The sequence below is a fragment of the Theropithecus gelada genome, chromosome 2 (genome assembly GCF_003255815.1).
Source record: "Theropithecus gelada isolate Dixy chromosome 2, Tgel_1.0, whole genome shotgun sequence".
Classification (NCBI taxonomy): Eukaryota; Metazoa; Chordata; class Mammalia; order Primates; family Cercopithecidae; genus Theropithecus; species Theropithecus gelada.
The window spans coordinates 189,871,589-189,885,924 of record NC_037669.1 but is presented as its reverse complement, the minus strand read 5'-3'; the positions used below and the strand labels follow the sequence as shown (position 1 = coordinate 189,885,924).

At 41.8% G+C, this 14,336-nt stretch overlaps 1 protein-coding gene across 1 annotated transcript in view; it reads left to right on the top strand.

Moving 5' to 3' along the window:
• ATP13A4 (ATPase 13A4) overlaps positions 1-14,336 on the top strand; it is a 156,842-nt gene that overhangs the window by 32,576 nt on the left and 109,930 nt on the right. Inside the window, exon 2 of the mRNA XM_025376149.1 lies at positions 6,175-6,348. Within this exon, the coding sequence (XP_025231934.1) occupies positions 6,175-6,348 (174 nt within the window). The remainder of the gene's footprint in view (positions 1-6,174; positions 6,349-14,336) is intronic.

The following is a 14,336-nucleotide window of genomic DNA, read 5'->3' as shown; positions in this document are numbered from 1 at the left end:
GGAACAAGCAGAGTATGGGTTTATTAATTTCCCTTCACTGCTTCTCTCTTGCCCTTCATCCCTTCTTCCCTCCCTTTCCTACCTTTGCCTCCTTCCTTTCTTCTTTCCTTTAATATAGCCACTCATTTATATATTGATTGATTCAGCAAATATTTATTGAGTGCCCACTACATGCGGATAATGTATGTGATGCTGGGTAAACAACATTGGAAGAAAAAACTTGAATTGATCCTACTATGACATAAATTAAAGCCTAGTTGTAGGGGAGCAGAAAGGAGGAAACAGAAAAGCAAGCAAAAAATAGAAATTGCAGGCCAGGCGTAGTGGTTCACGCCTGTAATCCCAGCACTTTGGGAGGGTGAGGGGGCGGATCACCTGAGGTCGGGAGTTCGAGACCAGCCTGGCCAACATGATGAAACCCTGTCTCTGCTAAAAACACAAAAATTAGCCAGGCACAGTGGCGAGAACCTGTAATCCCAGCTACTCAGGAGGCTGGGGCAGGTGAATCACTGGAACCCAGGAGGTAGAGGCTGCAGTGAGCTGAGATTGCACCACTGCACTCCAGCCTGGGTAACAGAGTCAGAACAAGACTCCATCTCCAAAAAAAAAAAAAAAAAAAAAAAATTTCAAATTGTGAAAATTCTACGAAAGTATTATAAAAGGCACATGAGATTAGGGGCTAAATTACATAGGGTGGTTGGCTGAGACCTCTCTGAAAAGCAAATATTTAAAGGAGACTGAAAGAATGAGAAATAGCAAGCCATGGGAAGACCATGGGGGTAGGAAAGGGCTTGGTGAATTCAACAAAATGGAAGGAGTCCTCATGGCTGGTACAGTGTGATGCAGAGGGAGAGTCGTCCAAGATGAAGTAGGAGAGGAAGGCAGGTGGTAGATCACATGCGCAATCTGCTTTCTCTCTTAGTACCCCAGTTTCCTTATCTGTGAAATGATTTGTTGGGCTACATTGCAACCACTACCTACTTTGTTGGTCATTTAGTATTGTCAATCCTCTTTTACCATGGGTTTCAAAATCAAAATTTTGTAGTTTTTTGGGTGCTGAAGATGTCATCCTAGGCACCAGGACCTAGAGATCTGCCTAGTTTAGTTGGGAGGAAACAATAATGCCTAAAGCAGGTTTTTATCAGTCTTGGCACTACTTTGGGCCAGATAACTTTTTGGAGGTAGGGGAATGTCCTCTGCATTGTAGGGTGCGTAGCAGCATTCCTGCCTCTGCCCACCAGATGCCAGAAGTAACTCACCCAATTGAGAATTGAGTGACCAAAAAATATCTCCAGTCATTGCCAAACGTTCCCTGGGAGACAAACTCTCCCTTGGCTGAGAACCACTAGCTTTCAGGGTGAGGCTGCAGCTCCAATGAGCAGGTCTGGCATGAGATGTGCGATGGAACCTAACATATAGCCTCAGTGTTGGGGATAAAAGAAAGCAAGGCAGGAACCACAGACAATAAGAGGGCACCTGCTCATTTAGAGGGGGCATCTGGTACTTGCTCTGGCCGGTTCTTTTTTCTTTTTTTCCCCCTAAGACTTGAGGTGCTCACAGTTAGATTGTCCATAATCTTTGGTTCATGATGTACTCATGTTATTTGCCCGTGTTGTGCTGCATTAATTTGGTTAGCTACTTAATGAGTTCTTTACAATAATGTGCTGAACCCATCACCACAAGCAAAATCTAGGATTGGACAATCGTCTGCATGTAACAGTGTGGCCTCTCATTCCTCTGCCTTTCCCCAACAGAGGCAGCCACTGTACTAAATCATGTGTTCATCATTCCCTTGCTTCCCTTCCTATATGGTTTTCTTTTAACTAGATATATCCCCCAAATAATTGAAATGCGAGTTGTTTTCAACTTTATAAAAAGGTTATAATGCTATTACAATTCTTTGCACTGACTTTCTTCACTTCCTATTCCATTACTAAGAGTCATCCATATTGATGTGTGTTGCTGGAGCTCAACTGTTTGAAGTGCTGTATTAAATCTCATTGTGTGGACACACCACAGTACGTCTCACTCACTGGATGGCATCTCGGTTATTTCCTGGGTTATATTATACACGTGGTTTTTTTTCTTTTTTCTTTTTTTTTGCTTTCCAACTGATTATTGCAGTGCAAGAATGTGGGAACAATAGTGTCACCATTTTAATTTATTTTAAGAAAAAAGTAGAAATCATAATTTTTGTGTAAAAATAACTGGGAGACCAATTTAAAATTTTTAGAAATTCTTAACAAGTAAACAAGAAACGAGTCTGCAGGTCACTGCTTTTGAGCCTCCAGTTTAAGATTTTCTAGAATTTTTCACCTGAATCTAGTAGTCAAATTAACTTCGAAGAAACTTAGAAAAACTTCCTTTAGTATTGAAGAGTGGCACAGAAGAAACTGTACAGAGGCAGGAATTTTAATAGATGTTGGGGTTGGGCAAGCAGTGAGGTAAATCCATTTAAATGCGTTCCTTTAAAACAATTGGGTGTAGGGCCTGGAAATAACAGTGAAGGATTCTCTTAACACCCCAAATTCAGAAATAAGGGAAAAGAGATTATCTTCAGGGAAGTAAACTTTTAAAAATGGAAACTCTAAAACTTTTCAAATATTTAACGAAGCCTGTAGAGAAATGCAACATTTTCTTAAAGAGACAAACTGACTTCTAGGCCAAAAAGATTGGACTGTACTTCGATTAAAAGAATTAATGTGTTTAAAAAAGACATGTGCCAGCCAGGGTGGGAGATGGTCAAAGAAGACTCCAGAGCCTGTTTTAAGTACTGTGCTTGCACATGGCTCTGTTAGCAGGTCAGTCATGACGGTGGAGATGGTGTCACTGGGGAGAGAATGCACTCTTCATACCAACCCATGTATTTGTCTGGTTAGTATGACCGCAGCATACATCTCTCTCTCTCGTTAATCCCAGTCTCTGAGATCTGCTTAAATGGAATATTCCCTGTGAGAGACGGTTCTGCTGGTAGTTTCTGGGACTGGAAGGCTGAGAACCACTCTCAGGACTAATAGGACCGTAGGTGGTGACATTGCCCTCTGGCGCTTCTTTGGGGACAGGAGTGTTCTGTTCCAGCGGACACCTCACCTGCATTTCCACCCACTTGTGTCTTCATACTTCTACATTCGTTAAGTGCTGACTTGGTGTCAGGCCCTAAGTTCAAGTACTGAGGGTAAACTCTGGAAGACAAGCCTTGATTCAATCTCATGAAACCTCTAGAGCAGGACCTTTTCTAGGCCGTGGGATCCTCCCTAAATATCCATGAAGATGTGTGTGTGTAAGTGTGTATTTCTTTGAGGAGAGGGTCTACAGATACTGAGAAGGTTCTATTAGTTGAGATGGTTTAAAACATTGCTCCGAAGAGCAGAATTTGGCTCCTTGAGCATAGAAGCTCTGCAGGAGACAAGGCCTGGACACCTGGACCAAAGTTTAAGCCCTTAGAGATGCAAAGGACCTGGATGCCCATGGGCAGAGGAAGAAGAATGTGTGGGTAAGGAAGGGATAAAGAAAGGGACAGTGTGCCAATCCATAATGCACATAGCCTGCCATAAACTTGACTATTTGTGTGATATTCTTTTGACATTTTCCCAATAGTCTTTTTTTTTTTTTTTTTTTTCTAACTGATCCCTTTCTGTGGGAGGTAAGAGTGGATGGAGTGCAGGGTAGCAAGGACAGTTCCCTCCAGCATACCCAGGGACATAGAAGGTACTCCATAAATGTAGGAAGGGAATTGCTATGGGATGATAATAACAGCACTGTGCTGATTTTTGCAATTTTAAACCCAATATCTGTTAATAGTCCCTTCAATGCAATTCACTTCAACTTAGTACAATTCAGTGGCACATGCCTGCCATTTGGTGGACATGTAACAAACATTTGTTAAATTGAACTGAAATAAAAGAATAAAGAAGAGCATAGGAGTAGAAATGGCCAGCCCACATCATCTTCCACGTGCTGCAGAGGTCTAGACTGGAGGCCCAGTTTTGAGTTAGTTATGAGCTTTGTGGCTTGGGAAACTAATTTAATATTTTTCAACTAAATGGGAGAGTATGTATCATATGCTTAGTGAAAGGCTATTAAGTGCCCAATAAATGTTAGCTGCTAGCACTGTTATCAATAATTAGTTGTTAATAATCACTATTATTGCTATTAAGGATATTATAGTAACTTTGAACTTTGGTTTTCTTGATGGAGAATTAAGATGACAATTTCTGTTTACGTTATCTTGACAGTAATCACAAAGACACTCTGGAAACTACAGAGCCCTCACTGCATAGCCCATAAAAGAAAGCATGGTAACAGAGGTTCTTGCTGTAGAACAGAGTAACTCAGGCATATTACATGGGGGCTCAACTGACTGGCAATATAAGGAAACTTTTAAATATAATATTTTAAAAAGATGAAAAAATGGCTGGGTCGGAAGGTAGAAGTTGATCTATGCCAAAGTGTTGAAACAGAAAAAGCATACGGGAAAGAACAGTAGCTGGACCCAGGGCAAGTAAGGAAATTAAGACTGGGACACTGCTCTGCGTGGGACTAAGAGAACATTGCTGCCAGTGTGATGAGGGGACAGAGCCATTCCAGGCTTGGCATCTGGACAGCAATAGCTTGAGCTTGGAGCAGAAGAGTGTTCATGTCGGAATCTACATTCTACTTTGCAAAATTAGTTAAGAGATCATTTCTGAGTTAATGAGAACATTTTATCGGTTATGCCAAATTTGGACAATGCCTAAGAAAGCCATTCAGCACCTGTATGTGTTGCTAATAATAGAAAGGAACCTCATGTTTACACACAGAAGCAACCTTCAGCCAAGCATCACAGAACCTTTCCTGGCAATGTAATCTTTATCAGGTGAGATAGAGAAGTTGATAGAAGTTTTATGTTCCAGTTCCCTTGTTATCCTAAGAGACAATTCTAGCAAGAGCATAACTATTGACACTAGGAATTCTTGTACCTAACTGCCAATAAACTGAGGGATAGAATTTCAGGTCTATTTCAGGGACACGTGATCAAGCAATAGCAGCAACAGCCGTAGTAAACGCTTACATAGGACAACAACCCTGTCACGTGGGTAGTATTACTATCCCATTTTATGGAAGACAAACAGGGATAAAGAGGTTAGACAATGTACTGAAAAATCACACGCCCAGTAAGTGGCAGAGCTAGTCTCTGAACCCAAAGAGTCTTGGTCCAGAGAATGTGCTTTTAACCAGGACACTCTACTACCTCTCAATTTTAGCCATCATAACCAGTATAAAGTATACCCATGACTTTGTGGGATAAAGCTGTGGGACTAAGATCATAAACTTCAGGAGCCGTTTTCTATTCTATCTCAGAATTTCCTTGGAAGGAAGACGTCTGTCTAGAGTATACATTTATTAGAGGTGAGACTCTTGTCTCGTATATATCCTCTGGGGTCTAATATCCTCTCATGATGCATCAGTGCTCAGTAGAATGAGTTGAAGTAAACCAAATAGTCCCTCTGGTGTTTTTCCCCTTGACATAAAATTGTTTGTTACTTAATGAGGAAGGAACGTGGGAAGGCACAACTCTACCCCAAACTCCCAAGGGTAACTTAGCCTTTGCTTGTTAATCCTCTTATGGTCAAATACTTTCACCCAGTCCTGACTCAGATCTCAAGGCCTGGTTCTTTTCTCTCCCTCTCCTGTGTCTGCTGATGCCACCCAAGGGAATCTCTTGGTACTGCCGTTGGCTAGCCGGCTGACAGACCTGGGTTGGAATCTTAGCAGTGGAACGTTCTAGCTGTGTGGCCTTGGGCAGGTCATCCCATTCCTCCACTCTAAGCTGAGTCTCACCATGTATGAAATGAGGATAATTATCTCACTTCGTGGAAAACACAGGGATGCTTGGGAGACTTAAATAAGACGACACATCTAAACACCTGGCACGGTGCTTGACACAGGGTAGCAAGGTGCTCAAAGGATTGAAACTGGTGTTCTAGTTAGACTGGGACTTCCTTGCTTCCTGGAATCATGTCTTATACTTCTTTGTCGAGGTTCCCTCTCCACTCTGTCCATCCCTCACCCTGCCCTCTCCTCACCCTCCTCAACTCCTTCACTTCTGCCTCCATTTCCATCACTAAAATCAGTATTTGTTCATTTATTGCTTATTGTGCTTAACCAATGGGGATCTTTTTGATTCTGTCCCAGGAGATATTTGGCTATCGGACTCAAGGCTGCCGAAAAAGTCTCTGCCTTGCCGGATCCATCTTCTCATTTGGAATCCTCCCCTTGGTGTTTTACTGGAGACCAGCGTGGCGTGTATGGGCACATTGTGTCCCATGTTCCTTGCAAGAAGCAGACACTGTGTTGCTGAGGACAACAGTAAGTGTGTACTTGGTTATGTAGCTGGTGCCCCCGTTTGTTTCTGAACAATGTGTTTTGAGATGACTGGAGGGAGATGTGCACAAGACAGGAAGCAGATGGAGGCTCCATTCTTAGGTTTCTTACGTTTCAAGACAGCCTTGCATCTAGCAGGAATTCAATAAGTTGTGTATGGTCAATAGCAAAGACATGGAACAAACCTAAATGCCCATCAATGATAGACTGGGTGAATAAAATGTGGTACATGTACACCATAGAATACTCTGCAGCTATAATAAAGAACGAAATCATGTCCTTTTCAGGACATGGATGGAGCTGAAGCCATTATCCTTAGCAAACTAATGCAGAAACAGAAAATCAAATACCTCATGTTGTCACTTATAACAGGGAGCTAAATAATAACACATGGACACATGGAGGGGAACGACACATATTGGGGTCTGTCAGAAGATGGAGGGTGAGAGGAGGGAGAGGATCAGGAAAAACAATTAATGGGTACTAAGCTTAATACATGGGTGATAAAATAATCTGTACAACAAACCCCCGTGAAGCAAGTTTACCTATATAACAAACCTGCACATGTACCCCGATCTTAAAATATAAGTTAAATAAAAAATTGTAGATGGCAAGGTTTGATTAAGAAGAGCTATTTCACAATATATTTCTTTTAAAATTGTGAGTTTTGTGAATGCTAGAGCAGGGAACCACCATGTTAATAGCGAAAAATAACAGGAAGTGTGAAGTAGTCAAGTCAGGGTATAGGCTACTAGGTTCCCACTGACCCTTCCTCTCGATTCCTGATATAACCCACTCCCTGCACTGGAGTGACCCCTGAAGAAAAGAAGGGAAGGCGTGGGGAGCATCCCTCTGAGGAGGATGCTGTGTGTCCCAGTTGATTGATGACAGTGTGTCACATTCTGCAGATACACTAGGGTAAAAAATGCAGCCATCTTGCCCTTGAGGTCATTGCCTCTCTCTGTTCATAAAAGCTCCTGGCTTTGGGTGGGTTTCCCTGTATTTCCTTCCATACCAATTCCTCACAGCACTCATAGCACTCAGACAATGTGCATCATCCCTGCGGGACTGTCGGCTTCTCAGAGGAAGTGACCATTTCTAAGTTGTTAATTGCTGCACCCCCAGTTCCTGCATGTGGTAGTGATCCCGTGACTATGTGGTGGCTGACGGGCTGAAGTGGATGTTTCTGTTAAAGACAGTGAAAGGACAGTCTCTAGAGGACTCTCTTCTGGTTAACTTTTACTGAGTGTTTATAAGAATGCATCGGTCCAAATGACCCAGAATGACAACCACATTCTTGATAAATCAACCTCTATTGGGAGTTTAGCTTCCTTTTATATATAACCATGTCTCTAAATCCATATTCTATTTAATGCAGTGAGAGAGGAGGATAGCAATAAGCCTTATAACTGGCCAGAAAAATCTACATTTCAATCTGAAATCTAACAGAGATGAGGCTAAACTCCCATGAAACTGAGAACTGGAGGAAGTTGGTCTCGGTTGACTTGCTCCATTGGGACCAGCCTCACCTTTCATTTCTGGATCTTGGTCCCTTCAAAAAATACTTGTTCTGGCCAGGGGTGGTGGCTCACACCTGTAATCCCAGCACTTTGGGAGGCCAAGGTGGGTGGATGACCTGAGGTCAGGAGTTCGAGACCAGCCTGACCAACATGGAGAAACCCCGTCTCTACTAAAAGTACAAAATTGCCGGGCGTGGTAGCGCATACCTGTAATCCCAGCTACTCGGGAGGCTGAGGCAGGAGACTCTTTTGAACCCAAGAGGCAGAGGTTGCAGTGAGCCGAGATCATGCCATTGCACTCCAGCCTGGTCAACTAGAGCTAAACTCTGCCTCAAAAAAAAAAAAATAATAATAAAAATAAAAAATAAAGAAAAGAAAAGAAATACTTGTTCTTTGTTCTAGCTTAGCTGATATAGGTGATAGTTGAGGCATCTTCCCACAAGTTTGGGTTCAACTATAATTTCACTAGAGATTCTTGGAGAATAAACTTTAAGACTTGAAGGAAGAGGCCGGGCGCAGTCGCTCAAGCCTGTAATCCCAGCACTTTGGGAGGCTGAGACGGGCGGATCACGAGGTCAGAAGATCGAGACCATCCTGCTAACACGGTGAAACCCCGTCTCTACTAAAAAAATACAAAAAACTAGCCGGGCGAGGTGGCGGGCGCCTGTAGTCCCAGCTACTCGGGAGGCTGAAGCAGGAGAATGGTGTGAACCTGGGAGGTGGAGCTTGCAGTGAGCTGAGATCCGGCCACTGCACTCCAGCCTGGGTGACAGAGCGAGACTCCGTCTCAAAAAAAAAAAAAAAAAAAAAGACTTGAAGGAAGCAAGAGATTATTGTGGAATAAGAGCAAGTAATATTGGTGATGTTGAGCTGGAGCTGTGCTTTGCTGATGCCTCGTGTCATCCTTCCTGAAGACTCACAGGATGTGCACAAAAGAAGAGTGCGTGGCACCCCACATAAGACTTCTTCATTTGATGGGTGAGGAAACGGGGCTAGAGAGGTGACACGATTTCCCCTAGCCCATGTGTGAGTGAGGGGCCTCACTAGGACTAAGTCCCAAGAGTCCTGGCTCCTAGTCAAGGGCTTTTCCACTGAACTGTATTTAGACCAGGGTTCCCACACTTCAATTGGCATCCGAATAATCTAGAGAGACTATCAGAACAGCTTGCTGGGTCCTAGTCCCAGAGACTGTAGTTCATTAGATTTGGATTGAGACCCAAGAATTTGCATTTTGACAGGTTCTCAAGTGATGCTAATGATTCTGGTAAGGGGCCATATTTAGAGAAAAACTGCTGTAACTAGTTTTCACTTCCATTTGGGAGCTCACTTGTTCACTTGGTCCTTGGGAGAGAAATAGAGACCTAGACATTTGATTGATGGCTCAGATGGTATATATTTATCATCTGAAAGAGAAGAATCCAGATTTAGTGAAGTGTTATGAGTGGCCCTCCCATACACAGCCTGAGTGCCTTTCTGGGGCAGGGGTAAAATTTGCTTTCCGGGGCTCAGAGCAGGGGCATGAGTATCTATGGAAGACTCCATTTGGGCCCTTTTATAGATCAAACCCTCCAAGGGAACTTAAGAATCTATCAGATTATTGTTTTCTGGCATGAACATAGTTTAACTGTACTCCACAAGTACATCTGTGTGCCCTCACCTCGTTCTCAGAGGGTAATGCTTTTGCTGCAGTAGAAACAGAACCGCGTTCTGCCTTTCAGGGTCCATCAGCAAACTCGTCAGATCTGAGATGGTCTGCTCAGCTGAGCTGTGCTCTCTGAGTTGCTGGCAGAGTTATGGCACAGACAAGAATAAGGAAATGGGCAAGGAAATGGAAAAGGAAGGGAGGAAAATAGGTAAGAGGAAAATGAAGAGGGAGGAAAATAGGTAAGAGGAAAATGAAGAGGGAGGAAAATAGGTAAGAGGAAAATGAAGAGGGAGGAAAGAGAAAAAAATCCACTAAGAGCGAATAAAAAAAGAGTGTCACTACATGAGGAGATGATGTGTTTTGGGATTTGGAGTCAAACGTTTTGATTTCTTGTCCTAGTACTTTAGGTTTGTTACGTAACTTTTCAGGACCTCAATTTCACCACTTGTAAAATGGGGCTAGTGTGAGAATGAAGGGCTGTTGTGTATGTAAAAGGCATTTGCAAACTAAAATGCATGATCAAAGACCATTTTGATTGTGTGTCTGTGTGTCATTGCTCAAGCCATTCCAAAAGTGTTGTATACGAAAGAGCTTGCTATGCACAAGGGGCACCCGTGTCTAGTGGTCTTGCTTATCTGGGTAATGTGCCTTTTCCTCATTACCCAGGAGCCTCGCATTCCCTTCTGGGACAACGGACATGAGGGAAGGTTTTCTGTGACTGGTAATCTCCAGCTCTCTTCCATACTCAGCCAGATGATCTCTCCTAGTTGCATGTAGCCAGCTTTGTAAGTGGACATATACTGGAAAGACTCAAAAAAGCTTTGGTGCCCTTGGGAGCTGCATTCCATCATCCTGCCTCTTTCTTTGCATCTTTGACAGTCTATCAAGCCCCTGTCAAATTTCACTGCCCCTCTACAGCTAATCAGAGCAGTCTAAGCCAGCTTCAGTCTTGCCTTTTTCATCTTGATTTCAACTTTAATTTTTAATTACCTGCTCTTGTGTGTCATTTTAAATGGATCTGCTATGCCAGAGACTCTCCAAATAAATGAGGTTCTAAATTAGTCTTCATGTAATTAGACAAGAACTCAATTATTTCAAACATTCTTACTATCTGAGACTTAGATAAAAATAAGCTTTGGGCACCAATAGTTTAAAAGTTTGCTGCTAAGTTATTTGCATTAAAATGACACCTTAAAAAGATTTTATTTGAATTATATTACAATAGCTGGACTGTAACGATTTTCCATTAAGGACGACTGGATGACTCCTACCTGAAAATGTGTTGCGTATCTGTTCTTCATGTTATTAAAAAATCAGTACTTGCTATTTATCATCAATCTCACGCTGGTAAGATTACAGATCATTATCACAGATACTGATTAGGTAGTCATTTCTTGACATTAAAAAAAAAAGAAAAAAAGACTGTGACTGAAAGTCTTCAGTACACAGTTTATTTTCAGTTCTTCTTCTCTTATTAAGGACTCCGAGAGATTTTTTTCTGAAAGATAAAAGTCATTAGGTTTTTATTTTATAATTTAAAAAGTGGCATTGTGTTCATTATTCATCTACTTCTGAATTTTAATCAATATCAGTAGCAATGCCACATGTCTATGCAAATGACATGATTTATATTCGTTGTGTTGAATTCAGATGCTCCTGATGATTTTCATAGCTTCCATCTTTATTGTCATTACAAACACATTTTTCCCTTCATTGTCATTGTAGGTTACATGTTGTCAAAGACCCATGATGTGCAGAGGAGAACTTTGTGATGATTAGCAAATTGGCCTGACTCAAGGCACTTCCGTTTGATGTTTTAATGGGGAGCATTTTCACTTCAGTTTCAATTAAAGATGTCAGGGCTAGGAGCGTTAGTTCAAAAACTTAGAAACTCTGCAAATCAGTCACGCAAATGTCATCTTAAAGTTGGCCAGCATACCAGTATTCTTGTCAGGTGGCAGCATCTGTGTTCACAGACTCCCTTACCTCCTCTCCTTCCAACTCCTCCTCTGCAACTCGGTCTCTCAGCCCATGCTTCCCACAGCAGGACCACTTTCTACTGGAACAAGACACGGTTTTGTGCCTGCTTTTACCCATGAAGTTTCTTCTGATAATTCCTTCTCCCCTCCATTCATGCACGCATTCATTCACTTTTGTTTTCAGTGAGTTAGTATTTACTACACACCAACCACGTATCAGACAGTGGCACAGGCACTGAGAACATAACTGTGAGCAACACAGATGGAAATCCTTGTCCTTACAGAGTGATTTGCTAGTGAGGAGTCAACATGCACACATGCTTTCTCTTTCTCAAGTAAATGTAAAAAGTAGGTGTTGTTTCTACTTACTAAAATCTCCTCATTCCTCAACTATATCACCTTCTCTGTTAAGTCTTTGTTGATTCATTCTTTGCCCCAGTTCAGAAGGGAGGGAGTGAATCGCCTGTCCTGCATTAGCTCTGGGTTTTCATTTGTGACCGCTGTAGTGCTTTTTACCTTATATTAAAATACTATTCACTTTACAGTTTATAAAGCAGTATGTCATTGACTATTTAATTCTCATAACAACCCTGGAAAATGGGCATTATCATCTCCATTTTACAGATGAGGATAGAGACAGACCAAATGACTTTACAACCCAGTAAATATCAAAGCCAGGCTTTCCTTCCTTCTGTCTCTCTTTCCTACATTTGAGGAGCACACATTGCATGCCAGCCAACAGTGCTGGCTCATGGGCAAGTGTGTGAGTGCGTGTGATTAATAAAACCAGGGTTCTTGACCTCATGGAGTTAGTCAGATCACTACACAAATAAATATAAAAATCCACCTCTTAAAAGTACTCCTTAGGAAAGGTTCATGGTTATGGTAGGATTATATAATAGAGATTTGTCTAAGTCAAAACAGTCAGGGAAGGCTTTCTGAGCACCAAAGGATAAGAGTTAAAAGGTGACAGTGGCTGCTGGGGGCAGGCACATGGAGAGTGACGCAGGTAGAGGGAATGTGGGGGCAAAGAACTGAAACCTAAGTCTTTCTCTAAGTCCTGAGTCTTTTTTTTTCTCACTATGCTGCTTTCCTTTTTTATAGCTTTTGAGCCTTTAAAATTATAAGCTTTCTATTCCTGGAACTTCTCAGCCTTTTTTTTTTTTTTTTCCCCTGGACAGTCTAGATTATAAGCTTTTTGAAGACAGTGATTGTGGTTTACATTTCATTCCCCATGGCACCTAGCACATGGCCACAGCAGGGCTTAATTAATTTATAAGTTGAATTAAGTCGAATCTGTAATAAGTAGTTTCACTGTTTCTTCCAGAATTTTATCTCAAGGGTACTAAAGTGGAATGTCACAGTTGAGGAAAATAATATAGCATTATGTTTCTTTCAGGTACACATTCCCACTTCCGAATCCTGCTCTCCTACCCACTCCCCTACCCGGCCCCATTTCAGTCTGGTTTTTCATTAGACATCTTGCCAGAAATCTCTGAGATTCTGTGAGCTGACCTCTGAGAAATGACTCAATGTTAAGATAAATCGTTTTGAGGCTATTATCCTTTATAATACAGGGCCATTTATATTATGATTTAACAATTTTCTAGGTATTTACGTATAGTTGTCTCATTTGGTCCTTGCCAGTAGAGATTATGTTTCTCCCATGTTACAGATGGAGGCATAGAGAAATTAAACAAAATTCTCTGGGTCCCATAGCTGTAAGATGAGAGTTGAGCTAGAGTTGGAACTAGAGGTCTAATTACTCTCTGTCCAGTGACCAGATTCTACAGAGACAGCGTTGTGAAGTGGTTTAAGAATAAACTCTAGATTCTGAGCACCTGGATTTGATTCCCAGCACTGCTCTTGACCTTGGGCAGTGTATTTGCCTGCTAGGCTTCTATAGCAGAATACCACACACTGGGTTTTGCTGAAACAAGGGAAATTTATTGTTTCATAGTTCTGGGAGCCGAAAGTCCAAGATCTAGGGCCAGCAGAGTTGGTTTCTGGTGAGGCCTCTCTTCCTGGCTTGAAGAAGGCTGTCTTCTCACTGTGTCTTCATGGGGTCTCTTCTCTGTGCTCTTGCACTCCTGGTGTCTCTTCATCTCATATGGACATTAGTCCTATTGGATTAGTGTGTACCCTTATGGCCTCTTTCAACATTAATTACCTTCTTAAAGGATTTATCTCCAGATATATTGGGGGTGAGGGCTTCAACACATGAATTTTGAGGGGACACAACTCAATTCATAACAGACAGGTTATTTAACCTCTTTTTGCCTCCATTTTTTTCCTGTTAACTGGGGCTAGTAATAATACCTGTCTCCTCGTGAGGACTAAGCATGTGATATGTGTAAAGTTCTGAAATAAAGACTGCTTGGCATGCAGGCATTCCATGGGCATTAGTCAACTTTTTACTACACACTATATCTCCAGAAGTTTCAGTCAATGAACCGGCTAATCCACTGCTCCATTTCCCCTCAGAAAACAACTACAAAAATGAGCAAGCCCCAAATCCTGGTCTCTCCAAAAAATGTATACTGAGTTTTCTAGATTTCCTTGTTTTGTATACAAACATAAACATAGGCTTTGCTTTGTTAATGACCTCATTGTGTTGTCCCTCCCTCCTCTTTTTTTTTTGGACAACATATACTGAGATTATAATTATTGTGAGAATTTCTCCAAAACTTAGAACTTTATGTATCTTATAACTAAATCCTATATCCTAGCCAATGTCATCTTTTTTCCAAGCTAAAAAACATTGGGAATATGAGGTCAGGATGTTAAGAGCATCAGCGAGTCTGGCCGAGAGAGGGAAAGAGAAAGAAA